The following is an 18,473-nucleotide window of genomic DNA, read 5'->3' on the forward strand; positions in this document are numbered from 1 at the left end:
TTTCTCTTTTCTCTTTATAAAATACTTTCTATGTCCTGTATAAATAGATAAAATTTATAAATAGACCGAATTCCCTTTTGATTTCTTTAAGCATATTATGTAGTAGTAGTAACTAATTAAGTATATGGTTTTGATTTTAAAATTTTATAATTTTAATTTTTTATTTTCTAAAATTTGATTTCTTTAAATTTTAATATCTTAGAAGTTGACGAACATTGATTAAAAAAATTCACACGTGTTTATTTTATTTATTTCATATTTTTAATATATTCAAATAGTATTTCTCTTTTTCTTTATACAATACTCTCCCTGTCGCATGAAAAGGCTGAATTTCCTTTTTAGTCCGTTCACTAAAACATTCAATAAATTCAAATTTGATATGTGGTGTAATATTACTAATGGAGTTTAGTGTTTACGGTTTTGATTTTGATTATTTACTACTTTAAAATTTAATTTATTTAATTTTTAACTTTTCAAAATTATATTTCCTTAATTTATAATTTTTGAAAGACTATGCTGAAATCCGATCAATAAATAATCGCATGTTCATAATTTATCTATTTAAATTTTAATGATATGTAAATAACATTTTCTAAGAGTTCTTAGCTCAAATATTTGTAACATGCAACAATTATAATCGAATATATGATGTACCAAATACTCATTAAATTTACCGTTGATTTTAAAATTTTCATAATTTCAATTTTAGTTCTTACTTTCCAAAAAAAAATTTCTTTTAATTCTTAATTTTTGGAATGTTATATTGAACTTTGATAAAAAAAAATAATATGTTCCTAACTCATCTATATAATATTTAAAGATATATAATTAACTTTTAATAAGATATTAGAAATATTAGCTCAATTCTTTACTTTATAAAATTTTAATTTCAATAACTTCATAATTTCTGGAATGTTACAATTGAACATCACTAAAAAAACACATCTTCTTAACTCATCTATTTATATGACTAATGTTTTTTTTTCTTTATAGAGTAGTGTTCTTGGCTCAATTTACTATATCATGCAACATACTAAAATTTGAATTATAGTATATTTATACTAATTGAGTATAACTTTGATTTTGAAATTTTCATTCTTTACTTTTCAATTTTGTTTTAATTATGATTATTTTTTTACTTTACATCGAACCTCAGTTAAAAATAATAATCACATGTTTTTAATTCATATATTCAATATTCTAAAAAATATTCTAAAAATATATCGTTAACATTTTCTCTTTCTTTAAAAATATTAAAATATTAGAGTTGTTAGTTCATTCACTATATTATGCAACAAATTAAAATCGTGTACTTATGTTGGGTATGATATATTAATACTTTGAGTCTGCGGTTTTGATTTTAATTATTTACATTCCAAAATTTTAATTTATTTAATTTCATAAATTTTAGAACGTTGCAATCGAGCATTGATGAAAAAGTAATCACATGCTTTTAACTCATATATTAAATAGAAATATTACAACTTGATAAAAAAATAATCACATATTCTTACCTCATTTTTATACCATTCTAAAGATAAATTAATAGCTTTTCATTCTAAAAATATACATATTAGTAGAGTTTATGATTCTTTATATTCTTAATTCTGAATCAATTTGTTAATATATGATATATTAAAATAATCTAAAATGAGAAAAGTGATTTTTATCCAATTATTTTTGTAGTAAAAAATACTTTATTGATTTTTCTTTTTGAAAAAGTTATACTCGGAATATCTTAATTAAAAAATAATTGTATGGTCTTAACTCATCTACTATTTAATATTTTAAAACTATATAGTTATAATTACATGTAATATTGACATTTGGTTAAAGTTATACTCGAATATCTTAATAAAAAAATAAGTGTATGTAATATTGGCATTTGATTAAAATTAGATAAATATAGTATGATGCGTCTCACAACTAATTAAATATTTTGAAATTATTAAACACATATTTTGAAACCATCTATTATATTACATTTTTAAAAAGAAGGCAGACATTTATATAATTAGAAATCCATTATTTTTGAAAAAATAGTGATTAAATTTCATAGTATTAATTTAATATTGGTGGCTATTAATTATTTATTTATTTATTAATTAGTGATAGCAATTCTCACACTACAATTGGTCCCGGGTCATATCATTATCAGGTACTAGTATAAAAAGTGGTACTACTACTACTATTGATTTAATTATCTAAATTGGAATATTAGAATTGTATTGTTAATTTTCAATAATTTAATAATACAAGTGCTATTTCACAAAGCAAATTCATTTTTATCTCCTTCTCCACGTTCCCTTCTCTCTTCGATTTCACTTTCTGTTATTCTAACAAACTACTCAAATATTTATTCCCTTTATGTAACTCGATTTTTAAAATTCACTAGTATCACGCATGTGCTATGCACAGATTAATACTCCCTCCGTCTTAGGTTACTTGCACTTTTCACTTTGAGAGCGTAAATTACTTTTCACTTTGAGAGCGTAAATTTAAACATGAGTAATTAGTGTAATAAATTTGAAACAAATTACATAATATAATGTTTAAACATTAAATCATGGAGTAGGAAGATATTTTAAAGTCACCCGCCTCACCTAAAACTACAATAAAATAAGGAACAAAATAGATTTGCAATGCACAAATCAGTAATCAATATGTATCAATATGTATTAAAACGATCATCCATATAGCAAAATATAAGATGAGACCCATGAAAGTACTTTTTCGATGTATTGTGCTAATTATTTTCACTTTAATTTGTATTGCACTATTTACTCTAGGTAAAACCATGAATTTAATAATTTGAATGATTTAAATTTATAGAAAACATACTCCATATATAAAGCCATGACAAGAGATTTCAGTTTAAAAGCAATCCAAGAACGACAAACTTGGGTATTTTCCAAAGAGTTAAAGTGAAATGCAGATTGCATGGTATAAACCTTCATAAATTCCAACTTCAGATACTCAGGCATGATTCGGAATAGAGTGGTAATGATATGAGTTGGTGAGTGGCCCAAATCATAGAGCTGCTGGCGTACCATATTTTTGACATGCAAGGGATGGGGTTGATCACAAACCTGGAGGCAATAACAACATCTTGTCAGCACAATCAAACGGCGTAACCGACACCTCCTTCACCTTCTTCGCCACCAAGCTTAGGCATTTTATTCAGCGAACAATGTCAGGCAAGCAGCTAATGGAAAAGTGGGAAGCGGTTTAAATTACTACTAATAAGTGGGAAATACTGGGAAAAGCGCCAAGCAACCAATGTTTAGGAATAACCTCCCACCACTCCACTCTTCGATTTACATATTTACTACTACGTCAACAAAAAAAACAGTTATATTTAAATAATAATAATCTCTATTTCCTAAATATCCCCATAACTCTTTTTATTTCCCTAAATACCCCCAAAACTCCCTTTTTATATATTGTATAAATTCTCCTCAAATATTCTAACAACTCCTCTATCTCTATCAATTTCTCATCTCACACACATATCAACCGCGGCTTCTTTAGTTCATGCTCCGGCACACCGTAGAGTCGGCGACGACTTCGAAGGTCGTAAGTAATGGATTTTTCTGGCCTAAGTTGAGCGGTGGTGGGGTCGGTCGATTCTAACAATTTGGAAGACAGAGAGATGAGAGAGAGAAGAGAGAGAGAAAGGAGAGAGTTTTTGTTGAGACTTGAGAGAAAAATCCTCACACGTTTATTGCATATTTATTTCAAAGGGTAAATATGTATTATGCTCATTAATTTTAAAATAGATAAAAATCATGAACCGGTTTTAAACGTGAATTACCTAAAATATCCAATTATGTACGTAAAAATTATGTATGTTTATCACTGCTTCTTCTGGAAAATAGTCATTCATAATTTTTCAATTTTTTGCAATTAAAAAATATGACAAAATCAAATAATGTGACAATAAAGGATATCATTGTTATAGGCAAAGTAATGTCATTCTAGTTTGAGTGTCGATTAAGCGACATTGATTTATCCAAAACGACATGGTTTTGTGTAACATTAGTTTTGATATACACATTTGTGTGACAGTTGTGAAAAAATATGAGAAATTATAATTTTATATTCAGATAAAAAGTGATACCGACTAGAAATCAATGAAAAAAAATTTATACTAATTTAAATAATGATCTTCTATTATCATCATCATTTATTATTATTATTTTATTATTATATCTATAAAAATCGTTACCAATCTCGTGTAAGCACAGCTCAACGACTCTCTTCAAATTATAGCCGTTAGCCTCCTTCAAAACACAGCAAAGCAAAATATTCACACAATTCTCATTGAAACCCTATTCAAAGATTGAATGCGTATATAATTTCGAGAATTCAATTCACAAAAATCATTCCTTACTCTCTCTCGCTATTTCATACATTCATCGATTGTTCATTGGATCTTGATTTGTTTCTTCTCTAACCAGTTCTGTTTTCTGCAGGCTGCTCTGTTTTCCTTCTAATTTGTGTTTCTTCGGCTCACGGATTTTTTGCTTGATTAATTTGTATCAACAGTTGTATATCGCATATACACATCCGTTTATTTTTGTGATTTCATTCGATTTCTGTGATTTTGTTGCTAACGTGATGGAAACAGGAAGCAATCGTTCATCTGCATCTGCAAACAAGTCCCAATCGCGACAACCGCTTCAGGAACAATTTCTTCAGAGAAGAAGTTCGCGGGAAAACGTATGTTAATGTGCCGTTATCGTTTAGTGTTTCCTTAATTTAATTGATTATTCAGTAATTTTGTTGTGGTGTCTATGAATGTAGCATAGAAACTGCTAGGTTTATCAGAATGCCTGTTTTCGCTTAGTTTGCTTCGAGTAATTTGGATTTCTTTTCGGAAACATTGCATTTTGAGTAGCTAAATTGTTCAAAATTTTGGGGCTTGGATGTGATTTGTCAGCCTACATTTATATGTGTTTGGTTGTATATGAATACAGCTTATAAGTTCTATCTTTGCCTTCTCGTTTGGTGATAAAGCTGCAAACAGCTCAGTTTATCATAATGTCTGTTTTCGTGTAGTTTGCTTCGAGTAATTTGAATTTCTTTTCTGAACCATTGCATTTGAGTAGCTAAGGAGTTCAAAATTTGGTGTCTGGATGTAATTTATCAGCCTACATTTGTAACTGATGTGGCTGTTTTGAGAGTTCTGGTGTTGTTTCTGGTTTTTAATTGGTTATACTTTTATCTTTCATATGAATAATCTTCTGGTTTTATATGGTTTGTCAGCCTATGTTCATAAATGGTGTGGTTTACGCGAATTATTTGTTTATGAAAGAGCTTCTCTAGTTAGCCAATTATGTGTGATGTTTTTCTGATTTATTCATTTCAATAATTTTGTTTCTGTTGGCAGTTGGATCGGTTCATTCCTAATAGATCGGCAATGGATTTTGATTATGCGCATACCATGCTGACAGAAGGTAAGAGAGGTAAGGAAAATCCATCTATGAACTCTTCTCCATCTAGGGAGGCATATAGGAAGAAGCTTGCAGAAACCTTCAACATGAACAGAACCCGAATTCTGGCTTTCAAGAATAAGCCACCTACTGTTGTTGAGGCCATTCCGATTGACTTCTCAGTGGCTGCTCACCAACCGAAAGCTGCCAAACCTCGTCGCCACATTCCACAGGTTGGTGCCATCCTTCATATTGAAAGCTGTAGTGGGGTTATGCTTACTCTAATAGATGTTTAGATGCTAATGAATTGGATGTTTGTTACAGACTTCGGAGAGGACATTAGACGCCCCTGATATTCTGGATGACTACTATTTGAACTTACTAGATTGGGGAAGCAGCAATGTTCTTTCGATTGCTCTTGGAAGTACTGTCTATTTGTGGGATGCCTCAGATGGAAGCACCTCGGAACTTGTTACTGTCGATGATGAATGCGGCCCCGTGACCAGTATCAAGTGGGCTCCCGATGGAAGGCACATCGCCATTGGTATGAACAACTCCGAGGTTCAGTTATGGGACTCGACTGCTAACAAACTTGTAAGTTCCTTTTCATGTTTGTTTGTACCTTGTTGATTGTTCTGTCTTGCTCTTCTCAATTTCTAAAACGCGGAATCATTCGTGTTCTGTAGCTGAGAACTTTGAGAGGCAGCCACACAGCACGAGTTGGTGCTATGGACTGGAACAGCCACCTCTTGACTACTGGAGGGATGGATAGTCGGATCATCAACAACGATGTCAGGGTGAGGGCGCACGTCGTTGAAACCTACCGAGGCCATCAGCAAGAAGTCTGCGGGCTCAAATGGTCAGCCTCAGGCCAGCAATTGGCCAGTGGTGGAAACGACAATCTCCTCCATATATGGGACAGGTCCATGGCGTCGTCAAATGCTCCCTCGCAGTGGCTTCACAGGCTCGAGGACCACACAGCCGCTGTCAAGGCACTTGCATGGTGTCCGTTCCAGGGCAATCTTCTTGCCACTGGTGGAGGAGGAGGCGACAGGTGCATAAAGTTCTGGAACACACACACTGGTGCGTGCTTGAACTCGGTGGACACAGGCTCACAAGTCTGCGCGCTTCTGTGGAACAAAAATGAGCGTGAACTGCTGAGCTCTCACGGTTTCACTCAGAATCAGCTCACTCTATGGAAGTATCCTTCAATGGCAAAAGTAGCAGAGCTCACTGGACATACATCTAGAGTCCTTTACATGGCTCAGGTATATATCATTTTATCACACATTAAGATTTCTAAACGTGCGTGTTCGCCTTTTTTGACATATCCTCGTGTATTTCCAGAGCCCGGATGGATGCACAGTCGCATCTGCAGCAGGGGATGAAACTCTTAGGTTCTGGAATGTGTTTGGGAAACCCGAAGTAGCCAAGACGACACCAAAGACAGCAGCTTCTGAGCCGTTTGCTCACTTGAATCGCATCAGATAAGCTGTGTGCTCGTTTTCTGATAGCTGCAGAGGCTGAGAGAGAAGAGTGCAGATTTATCAGAGTTTTTATACTTCATTTTTTCATTCTTTCATTCTTTCATTCTTTCTATTTCTTGTAAAGATTTGGTGAATTCTGAGCTGAACTTCAGGATTTGATTGTGTTGATTTTTACATGTAAATTTCTTTTGTACATGGAGTCACAGATTGTGACAAATGTATTCTAAATTATTCATATATACAAATAAAAACGCTCATGATCACATCATGTTGTACTATATCCTTTTATTCACGTAACAAATCTATTCTAATATTCATAGATACTGAATAATAACCTCATGATCATTAATCACTATCAGTTGCAAATTTTAAGTTAATATTTAAGAGCATTTAGTGAGTGTCCTGTTTATCATGATTTAAATTACTCCATCCGTATTCCGTACTATGTCACTCACAATTTTCTTTTTAGGTCCTGAATTCAGGATAGATTTTTTACTGTAATTAGTAGTATCTTAAGTATAATGAGAAATCACGGAACACTTAGTTTACAATAAGTATTAATTAAATTCTCGAGTTCTTACTTAAAAATAGTAATATAAATAGTTTGTGATGAGCCGAAACAGAAAATTGCAAGTAACTTGGAACGGAGGGAGTATTACATTCACATTTCATATAACACCCCCCATTTATTTTGTAATTTGTTTGTAGATTCTTATTAATATAAGCAATGATTAACAACCGATAATTTATTGTTGGAGTTCATACTTTTTAAAAAATTTATTTATTTTCTCAACAAGTACCAGCTTCCAAAAAATATTTGCCCTTTGGAATCATAGTTCCACTTTTGCCTACAAAAATAATATACCCAAACGGAAAAATACAAGTAAAACATGAGAAAACTAGAAACAATCTCTGATCAAACAAACAAAACTATTTGTATTCATATCAACAGACTCCTCACCACCAACCACCATAGCTCCTGAGCTCGAAAACCTACGTGAACTGCCTCCTCATGTACGTGTCCTCGTGCACGAAGACAGGAGGGGCCTCCGTGTCCTGTGGCGGGAACTGAGGTTGTCCCATGGCAATAGCACCCCGGCCGGGAGGAACAGGTGCGCCCCACGCTTCGCTCCCATCCTTACCGGAGATTAAGGCGAGGTAGTAGAAGATCCCGAGAGTCACACTGGCGAGGGACAGGACCGCTGCTCCAGCAAAAACACCCGGTTTCACGACGTAACAGTAGTAGTTGCCGAAGTACAGGTTCTCCTCGCCGTGCTGGTTGTTGAGAGCCGCACCGGTGAGCAACAGAAGAAACGCGACGACGAATGTGAACCTGAACGTTTTGAAAATCAGTGGTATAAACGATGAATTTTATCGTTTTTCTCGATTATCCTATGACGAAACTCATGGTTTTTCCAGCAATATACCCCTTTGGGCTAGAAAGTGATATTTACCGGGAACCCTACCAATTTACCGGCTCCAGTGTTTTCTTGTCCAAGAAGAACAATGAGGAGCATAGCAAGCCATTTTTCGTTGCATTCAAGATAACCAAATATGCGTCACATAATCATGCATGATCACATTTGGGGAACTCACACGACTTCATGAGCGTTATACATAGAAACGACGTGATAGAGGATTAGTTACCAGGAGACGACAAAGCACACGAGGGCTGTAGTCCAACTAGAGCTTGATTGATGAGAGACTCTCCAGCAGCAAATGCATCCAGTCGAAATGTTGATTATAATTTGAGCCATCATGAGAGAAACCGCTGCAGTCAAGCCGAGGACTAGCGCAGGACTCCTCGGATACACACACGTAGAAGGGGATGGAAACATAACTTGGCTACCCTGCAGCACGATAAGGCATTGAATTAAAGACTTGATCGAGAAATTTGGTCAAAAAAAAGAGCAAAAGATGAGCCAACACAACGACTTGCAACACACTTCGTAGGGACTACAAGAAATGCAAAAATTTCCAACTATCAGCAAATTGATCAGAGTATTAGATGATAAATATTTGATACTAAGTTATGCATGTCAAGAAAAGGTAAGGGGAATGAAACTGATTGGTGCGGGTTTAGAGTCTTATCGTCTTTTTGCAGGTTCACACATACCATTGAGAATTCAACAAGCTCAAGAAATCAAATAATTAGAGACGAAAATGGATGCACGAATCGTGAATATAAACTAGTCTTTTTCAGTTAATGCTCCAAAGCTACTTCACATATACTGAATTGACTCAGAAATGCCTCAGCTTGTACAATCAAACATGTTATGAGATGATCCAATTATGAGGCACCGGGAAGTATTAGTAGTAAACTAGCGCTTGACGCGGCTGATACCGGAGGCTAGTTGAGACAAATAGAGATATGCATATGCCTACTTCTCTCTTTTGCAGGAACTGAGAATGGGGCTTCTCTTTCTTCTTTTCTCCTCTCTAATTCACTCAATAAAATTCGTGAAAAATAGGAAAACTACGTAGATATACACTAAATATATATGCTCAATACAGCAAGATGAAACACTTCATCCATATAAAATCACAATACAAAAATTAAGGAAACTTAAAGAGAGACTGAATCACCTAAAACATGGAACTAAACCTCAACTAATTATATCTACATACATTTCAAAATCAATATTACTACTTTAACCAATGCAAAAATAACAAGAAAACCTTGTTTCTGCCTAATTCTTGCAAACTACATCAGTTATTTACCATCACATTCAACTCTCTTTCCGCAAATCAAATTAATATTCACCAAAACAAGTTCACAATCCAATCTTTAAATTGCTATTTTAGCTTCAATCAAATGAACTATCCAACCTTTTTGCCTAAAAGCTTCAAAAACAGAGCTTTGAAAAATCAATCAAATATTTCCCTTTTCAGGAAATAAAAAGCCCTACTTGAATTAGCTAGAGGGGAAATCTAAAACCATTATTCCCTTGAAACAGAAAATTGTGAATAACCAAACAAAATATGAATGAATGCAAACATAAAAAGCAAAAAAAAAAATGAAATTTGAGTAAAGCAAAAATCTACCTTAATCCTCTTAGCCTCAGCAGCAAAGCCTGTGGCAGCAGATAACAGCCCAAGAAAACCCACAACACAGCACACTATAATCACTCGTCTCTCCATTCCTTCTCCTCTCTCTCTCTCTCTCTAAAGCTTTCTCTGTATTGAAAAAAAGACTGCTTTTTTAGAAGGAAAAACTAAGCATTGTGTAAAAGTGTTACAGTATATGCATTGAGTAAAAGAGAGGATTTTTGGCAAGTGCCAACAGAGATTCTTCTATTGAGAGATGCTTTTTGTTGTTTTCAGTAATTTGAATATCAAAGATGAGTTCTTTGGATTAAATAAAGAAGATATATTACTCCGTATATATTTTTTTCATATTTTGTAAATTGAAATATTTATTTTTGAAGTATCTTTTGGCATTTTATTTGTTTTATTACTGCTAAGTTATATATTTCGATTTATTGAATTTATTGAAAGAGTTGCGTTTAATGAAGTATTAATGAGTTTGAAATTAATCAAATAATTTCGATGGTCTCACATCCATCATTTGGGTTAGGATTTAAACCCACATCATAAATTAAAATATAGTGCGTATTTATTAAAATAAATACTTACATAAAATTTAAAAATTTAAATAGGCAAATTTACAATAAATATAACTCTTTGAAGTGAAATATAGTGCTCATAGAAAATTGATCGTGATTACAGCACCACAAATTAAAAAGGTGTAGTACTTCTTCTTTTTTTTCTCTTCTTTTGGCATTATTGTGGAACAATTTAGTCAGTGTTATCATAATGGATTTTGACAATTAGTAGTATGACATTAAATAATGAACTTGATCTCACATCTACTATTATTAATTGAGACTTAATAGTTTCATTATTTGTAAGAGGGATCATATATGTTTGATGTCTCACTTTTATCGCGAGTTCATTAATTATGATTAATATATAAAATTAGTGAATTTGTATAGAATTTAATATACTAAACAATTAAAATTATTTTTATACACAATGAATTCGTTATTTTTATACAATTGGATGCAAGAGACCAACATAGTTATAAATATCTCTCAAGGGAAAACGCCTTTGTCTATTGTCATCTTGATTAAATATTCAACTAAAAAAATAAGATGACACGTGAATTGTTATATTTTGTGAACATCGATAGATACCATGTGATATTTCGGTGGAAAAGCGAGGAGAGACATGTTATAACATAATTATAATTTTTTTAATGTGGTAATGTATATGATGCCTAGAAAGAGTAATTATATGTAGCGGAAACGAATTTATACATGGTATAAATTATGTCCCCCAATTTTAAAAATCAATTGAAAATCATAAAATTTGTATTTCTTCTTAAGTATCTCACGACAAAAAACTTGGTGAAATTATATTTGATATGGTAGTTAAAGAATCATACTGATACATGAACATCATTGGCGTTGAGTTAAACTACATAGTCTATTCAAAGAAAATGACATCGTTTCTTCGAAATATATCAACAATACTTGTTTCTTTCTATCGTTGGATAACTGAGAACAAACTCAACCTTCATGACTTTTCCAACTGACTTTTCATTGTTTTCATCATATGCATGGATCACATGTATTTTGGGTAAAAGTGGAGAGTTGGTGTGGAAATTAAATAGATTGGGCAACAACATATATCTCTCAAATATTTGGATTGGAATCCAATTCCCCAGCTTGTGTCACTATCAGTTTAAGCGTCACAAAAAGACATGGATACAAAGATGTTTGTATATATATTTGGAAGAATTTAATAGAGGTGTGACAAAAGAAAAGATTGATAGTAGTAATAGAAAATAATTGTACTATTACTGAAGGCCATACACAAGCAAAGCTCCAACACCACCAACACCAACAAGAAGGCCTATGATGACTCCAATGGGTAAATTTGCACCTCCACCAACAGCCTTCCCTGTCTCCACATCATACCTTGCAAACCTCTTCTTTGGTGCTCTGCACTGCGGGCATGCGTACTCGTCCGGCTGCACACGCCACATCATCAACGAAACAAAAATTATAACTATGTTTTAAACTGATATTTTAAAGGATAAAAGCAAAATCTTACTTGATCATCGAAGGGCTTTGAAAGGGTGTAAATGTAACCGCAATCGAGGCAAATGTGAGTAGCACGAGCCTGAAACACGCGATTTATTTTGAATTCATACGTGTTGTTTGTGCACGGATAATTCGCAGTGTGTATAGCTAAGAGAGAAATAATGCCTTTTGCGAATCGGTTAGTTTCCTCCCAAATGCAGGTGGAGCGGGACGCTTAGGTAGCCTTTTCACATCAACTTCGGCCCCTCTGCACCAAAAGAGGTCATAGTTTGGAGTTTGTACAATATTTAGAGTTTGCATTTGATTACATCCTATATATATATTGAATAAATAATAGTAATAAAGAGTGAGAAAAAATAAGAAACCTGCTGACAACAAAATAAACAGAATCAGGCTTAGCCTGAATGGCAGTTTTGGTAAATCCAAGCTTATCAGCAGGCCAAAGCTCATCACCGAAGAAGCTGCTTGTGTAGAGCACTTGGTCCCCAGCCTTGAGCCCGGCTCGTGCTGCATTCCCTCCATTTTCGACAGCCTGAATCGTTAGGTTGAGATATTTTTATATAAAGTGCTAAAACAATGAAACAAAATCGAATATGCACCCTTAAAAGATATGACACTTATAAGGAAATACTTGTTTCTATTACTGAAAATATTTCTATATCATAAGCCCTCTTTCCATAGCACCTAACTAACAAGGTATAATCTATTACTCCGTATTATTTAACTCATGTGTATTCTAAGGAGTCGTTCGGTTGACAATATTGAAATAATAAATGAATATGTATTATATTCGATTTATGAGATTGAAGCTTACAACATATAATTTGAGACGTATTATGACAAGATGAAGAGTCATAGCATTTCTCCTCCAATAAAAATAATAATTGACTTCAAATTAAGGGGAAAGAAAATACAAGAAGTGTACACTAGCAAGTAAGTAGTACTATCTTCTCATAGTATGTTTTAAAAGCATCTTTCAAACAAAACAATATTCTATGTCATGATTGGTCTCATGTTGTATCTGGCTATAATATTGTCAAAGCAATGGAACGATACTACTTGGTACTATAATATTGTCAAAGCAACGGAACGATAGAGATTAGTATTACTCACAGTGATGACAACTCCACCACCTTGCTTTTGGCCTAGAGTCAATCCCAATGGCTTATCAACTTCAACCTCAATATTCTTGGCAGTTCCAGCTCTTGCATTTACCTCAAACCCTCTCCTTTTCACACTTGTCACACTCCCAATTCCCTCCAAAACAAGTGGATTGAACACACCCCTTTTCCCTTCTTGAACTGACACTCCTTGGAAACTGCTTTTCTGATCCAACAAGGTTAATTCATTATTACAAAATAAATACTACTCCTACTACTAACATTATTGAAAATGCTGAGTACCTGAAGAAATTGAGGGTGCAAGAGATTGGAAGTGTTGGTGTTGAGAGAGATTGTGTAGGAAGAGGAAGCAGCCATGGCTCAGTTCTCACTGTGTGTAGTGTGTGTGAGACAGGTGGAGGATTGTTGGTTGGGATTGGATTTGTTAGATAGAGTTGGAAGAGGAGAGCCACACTTACGATACTGGCCAGTACAATGAGAACACGTCACCATGTTTATTCTCCTCAACTATGTTATCCACCTTGGATTTTGAATTATTGCAAACTTTCATTTTATTTTTTATTTTAGTTATTTAGCTTTCGATTTTTCCATATAGTTCTACACTTGGTATTTCATTTATTTTCCTTCAACATGACTAATGACCCATAATAAAATACATGTTAATAAAAGAGAATATAAAAAGATGACATATTATTTAGAATAAATTCAAGAAGAAAGGTGGCAACAATATACGACTCAATTGGTAAAATATTGTCACGCATCTAATTCAAAATTCGTTCATAACATAGGTAAATAAATAATCATTATTAGATTAATTTATTAAAAAAATAGGAAAGAAAATATACATCATAAATAAAACAACGATATTAGTCACAGTCACACTTAAAATGTGATACTTATGCTAATAAACACCTAAAACTGATGCGTAATGTATTACACATTGTGGAATTTTGACCATATTTTAAGCGAAATTTAGTGTTTGCGTGATTCTTCAAGCTATATAAAAACTCAAAATGGAGGTTATAAATTAAAATTTGTTGCAGAGTATACGTAAGCCTTGATAAAAATAATTTAACGTACTCAAATATTTGAATTGATTTGCATGATTCATTCTATGGTGGATTACTCGACATACACTAATAATTCCAATCAAATTGTTTACATGATTCGGCCCAAGATGTATAACTTGGTTAGCATTCTAATTCTGCAATTGATGATTAAAAGTAAAGATCAAGACTCATATATCAAAATAAATTGTATGTAACATTATTTAAAATTAATCATCGAGCTCTATCAATCTAAATAGAAAACATACAAATCAACGGTCAGATCCAGAACATGTATACTTTGACGGATATTATCAAGATAATAAAAGAATACAGTAAGTATGTAACAAAGGAAAAAATACGTATTATATTAATAAACAAATCAAAGTCGTCAATATAATTAAGAACAATCTAATATGATGATGACAAGTCCACAGTAAGTCTCTATAAGGTCGCATGCATGAGGTAGTTTTTTTCAACTCCGCGTACCCCGCGTGTTATAAAATGAGGTGCCACGTGTCGCCACATAAATGAAGATGCCTCTTCAATCCCGCCCCTTGTAATTACCTCATGCCGTGAAGGGTACAAGAGTCATTCCACACAGCGCCTCGAAAATTGCTCCCGCCACGTTGGATTTCAACGGATAAGTGGATAACGGAGTTAAGATCTGTACTTTGCTAAGAACGAAATCCAATCTCGAATTAATAATTAAAGGTTAGGATACTTAAATCAACCTTTATGGCACATAATATAATTTAACTATTATAATAACACACACATTAGATTTGCTATTATACACAACTATCAAGATTTTTTGAACGCTCAGCATTGTGGATAGTAAAATATATCGTACTTACATGTTGTGGTATGTAAGAGCACACCACTCATTTCGTCATGTTGCATTATAGTAGTAATTTTTAGTGACCAACTTCTTAGTGCTCATGACAATGGTTACAAACCGAACCAGTATTTGAGTCTGCGAAGCTATCAATGCATGATTTAACATATTCTCATTTCTTTTCACATGCACACTATTTGAATCGACGAACTTCTTCCAAGGATCAACGAACTTGTATTTTGTGTTATATATATCATCTTAATAGATGAACATCACATCTTAAAGAGAATCTACCTCTCTTGATCCGCTCTATATTTCTTTCTCCATGTCGACGTATATGATACAATTATCTCAGTTGAGATAGTTCAAATTATTTTACATGTGCGTGACAGTGCAACTGGATTTTCACTCGTATCAACAAAGACATCAAAAATCTACTTTTGTATTACGATTACAAAGCTCTGACCCATCAAAAAATTAGATAGAGATCAATGATAAGTAAAAAGTGTATAATCCAACAATATTTATATAAAGTAATATATAATTGAAATGTTTAAACTGTGCAAGGATTGATCATGGAGTACAATTCTTTCGACCATTGAAATTGTGGATCCACATATAACAAAATTTAGGGGACAAGATTAAGAAACAATCGCTGGTCAAATTATTATTCATCATTTTTTTCAATAAACGAGAGCCTAAACGGATAGCTAGACAGCATATTCCATTAATAAAAATATACCGTGACGAATGCCGTCCAGAGTTAACGGAATCACGAAACTCCGTCCGTACTACGGTGGTAGGTGGTGGCCATGGCAGCACAATGCGACAGTCAGCACACACTATCCATTCTTCTCCCTCTATAAAAAGCGCAAGGGTCCCTCCATTTTCAATGCTTCCCAGTAACTTGGCTCTCTCCAGAATTCATCGAAACCTCCTTCTCTCTGCAGAGACTCTGATCGATCGATACTTGTATGGCCGCTAATTTGCATCGCACTCGTGTACTGGAGAATTTGGGGAAAAGGTTAGCTGCTGGCCAGATCCGCTCTCGCGATTCCGTCGCCGTTTCTCAGCTCCACCGCAGGTGCGTGCGCGCGTGTGTGTGTAATGTTGCTGGCGATCATATGAATTCATATGATCGCAGCTAGTTTTTGCAGTTGTTGATTGATATTGAGCTTCTCCTTCATCTCTTCTATGGTGTGTATAAGTTGCTGGTGATGTCGACTGTTTTGCCTAATTTTTGCTCCTTAGGAACAGTAGAGGCATTTAATTTTGTGAAATGATCATAGGATTAGTGTGATCGAAGCTAATTTTAGCAGTTGTTGATTGATATTGAGCGATGTCTTCTTCTATGGTTTGTATACTGTTTTACCTAATTTTTGCTCCTCGGAGACAGTAGAAACGATTAATTTTGTGCAATGATCATACGATTCGTGTGATCGCAGCTGATTATAGCAGTTTTTGATTGATATTGAGCTTCGTCGATCTCTTGTATGGTGTGCGTATAATGTTGCTGGTGATGTCGACTGTTTTACCTAATTTTTGTTCCTCAGGAACACTAGAATAGAAACAATTAGTTTTATGTCATAGGACTCATGTGATCACATAATCGAAGCTAATTTGAGCAGTTGCTGATTTATATTGAGCTTCGTCGCTTCCATTTTCTAGTAGTTTCTCCATGGCTGATCACTTCCTCTGAGACTTGTTCACAAACACACAAAACTGGGGAGTAATCATGACGTTTAGAAGACATTTTGTGTTATTTTACTGAGAGATTAAGACATTTGAATTGGAAAACGTGTTGATTAGGTTGAAGGTCACATGTCATTTTCCAGTAATTCTACCCTTTTCAAGGAAAATGAGTTATCACCCTCCATTTTTTCATGCTGAAATTAAATGAATTTTCTTAGTTGGTTAGTTTGGTAGCTTTTGATCATTATTTACTCTTTTGATGGCCCATCATCATAGGTTGGTGGGTTGGGGCTTCTTCTCATACTCTAAAGTTGTGATTATTTTGTAAATCTAATGTTTCTGATCTTTTTAATTTCCTAAATTGGTTTATTGATTAATGTTTCCTTAGACTATTAAATACAGGGAGAAATTTTATATTCAAAAGGGTGATGTGTTTTACAGTGAAAACAGAAAGAGAAACTTGAAAAGCTTAAAGTAAAGGGGATTGAAGACTCTAAACCTTTTTAGATTAAATAATCTACAATTGATGATTGGCATTTGATGTTGATTCTATTGCTAATATGGGGTGCAAATCAATTTAATCTTTTCCAGCATTAATAAAATCTTGCATCATATAATACCCATTTATGGTAGAATTCTCCCTTTTTGGCTGATAATTCAAGAGAGTCTCATTCAAGTCTCAATGAAGTGATCATCTTTGTAGATAGTTTTTTGCTGTCTTTGCCATGAATGTGACATTTGGCTATATAATTTTATGAAAAAATGAACTATCATATAACAGGCTTTATTTCAATTCTAACTTTTATATTGTGGAATTCTTGAATTCCATGCGACTTTTGCTTGATTGATTTATTTTTTTATTTTTTATTTATATTTTTTTTTTTGGGGGGGGGGGAGGTTGGTTTATTGCTCATGCATGCATCATATTGCCTTAGCTATTATTTTGAACTATGTTCTTGTTCTTGAAAGCTAAGTAATTCTTTACTTTTTTGGTTTTTTCATCCCATAATTAGGGGTAAAATGAGTGAAATAATCGTCAAATTGGAGATGAATCTTGTCCCAAATTGCATATTGTTTCATATTACGCAGCATGGATTAATTTCAACTAAATTCTTATGGGAGTTGAACTTACAAATAATGTGCATAATCTTTGCACATATGTATACAACAGGAGTGTGCAAGCTTCAGCATATGACAAGAACCCGGAGGAGAATGTGAACTCGACTGTGGTCCCAGACAATGTGATCCCGCCTCAGCCAGACGAGTACTGGGCTCCTCACCCTAAGACAGGGGTGTTCGGGCCCGCAACGGATGAGAACCCGGGACCGGGCCGCGGCGTTGAAGATTCATCTGACGGGGGCTCGGTGTTGGAGGAGAAGGCATTCTTCCGCCCTCTCGAGGACCTGGAAAAGCCTCCCGTCCAGCCTTGAGTGGCTTAGCTAGATTCTATCTTCCATCTGTTATTAATAAAAAAAGCTGTGTGCTTTTACCCTAAAGTGCAGGAGATAATACTGCTTTATTAGGTGTGTGTGAGAGAGAAGATAATTTCTTTGATGTTATGATGTTATCTCTTTCTTGTGAATATATGCTTTTGCCTTTTTGTCTTTTTTTGTTTACGAAGTTTGTTTCTCTCCGTTCATTTCTGTCACTTTTCTTGCTGAATTATTTTGATGCTGTACTACTTTAGGAAGATGAAGAGTTAAATCTGTCACAATCTTAATAGTAGTAGTTACTAGTTCTAACAAT

General features: G+C 33.9%; 4 protein-coding genes across 4 annotated transcripts; 2 read left to right on the forward strand and 2 right to left on the reverse strand.

The window, feature by feature from the left end:
- The first annotated feature begins 4,293 nt into the window (after positions 1-4,293).
- On the forward strand, positions 4,294-7,157 carry LOC125219121 (cell division cycle 20.2, cofactor of APC complex-like). Its single transcript, XM_048120999.1, has 5 exons — positions 4,294-4,722; positions 5,393-5,668; positions 5,760-6,029; positions 6,122-6,703; positions 6,783-7,157. Exons 1-5 carry the CDS (start codon positions 4,621-4,623, stop codon positions 6,924-6,926), a joined length of 1,374 nt encoding a protein of 457 aa, XP_047976956.1. The 5' UTR covers positions 4,294-4,620; the 3' UTR covers positions 6,927-7,157.
- A 569-nt stretch (positions 7,158-7,726) lies between these two features.
- Positions 7,727-10,239, reverse strand: LOC125219674 (protein MODIFYING WALL LIGNIN-1-like). Its single transcript, XM_048121719.1, has 3 exons — positions 9,968-10,239; positions 8,570-8,772; positions 7,727-8,255 (listed from the first exon to the last, which is right to left on the reverse strand). The coding sequence occupies exons 1-3, from the start codon at positions 10,061-10,063 to the stop codon at positions 7,916-7,918; spliced, it is 639 nt and encodes a 212-aa protein (XP_047977676.1). The 5' UTR covers positions 10,064-10,239; the 3' UTR covers positions 7,727-7,915.
- A 1,374-nt stretch (positions 10,240-11,613) lies between these two features.
- LOC125219516 lies at positions 11,614-13,594 on the reverse strand. Its single transcript, XM_048121513.1, has 6 exons — positions 13,434-13,594; positions 13,144-13,356; positions 12,396-12,562; positions 12,196-12,277; positions 12,041-12,109; positions 11,614-11,957 (listed from the first exon to the last, which is right to left on the reverse strand). The coding sequence occupies exons 1-6, from the start codon at positions 13,506-13,508 to the stop codon at positions 11,784-11,786; spliced, it is 780 nt and encodes a 259-aa protein (XP_047977470.1). The 5' UTR covers positions 13,509-13,594; the 3' UTR covers positions 11,614-11,783.
- Positions 13,595-15,895: 2,301 nt separating this feature from the next.
- LOC125185451 (late embryogenesis abundant protein At5g17165-like) lies at positions 15,896-18,331 on the forward strand. The gene is made up of 2 exons (XM_048081985.1): positions 15,896-16,119; positions 17,899-18,331. Exons 1-2 carry the CDS (start codon positions 16,010-16,012, stop codon positions 18,155-18,157), a joined length of 369 nt encoding a protein of 122 aa, XP_047937942.1. The 5' UTR covers positions 15,896-16,009; the 3' UTR covers positions 18,158-18,331.
- The last annotated feature ends 142 nt before the right edge of the window (positions 18,332-18,473 follow it).

The sequence above is a fragment of the Salvia hispanica genome, chromosome 4, assembly GCF_023119035.1.
Source record: "Salvia hispanica cultivar TCC Black 2014 chromosome 4, UniMelb_Shisp_WGS_1.0, whole genome shotgun sequence".
In the NCBI taxonomy this organism is placed as follows: domain Eukaryota; kingdom Viridiplantae; phylum Streptophyta; class Magnoliopsida; order Lamiales; family Lamiaceae; genus Salvia; species Salvia hispanica.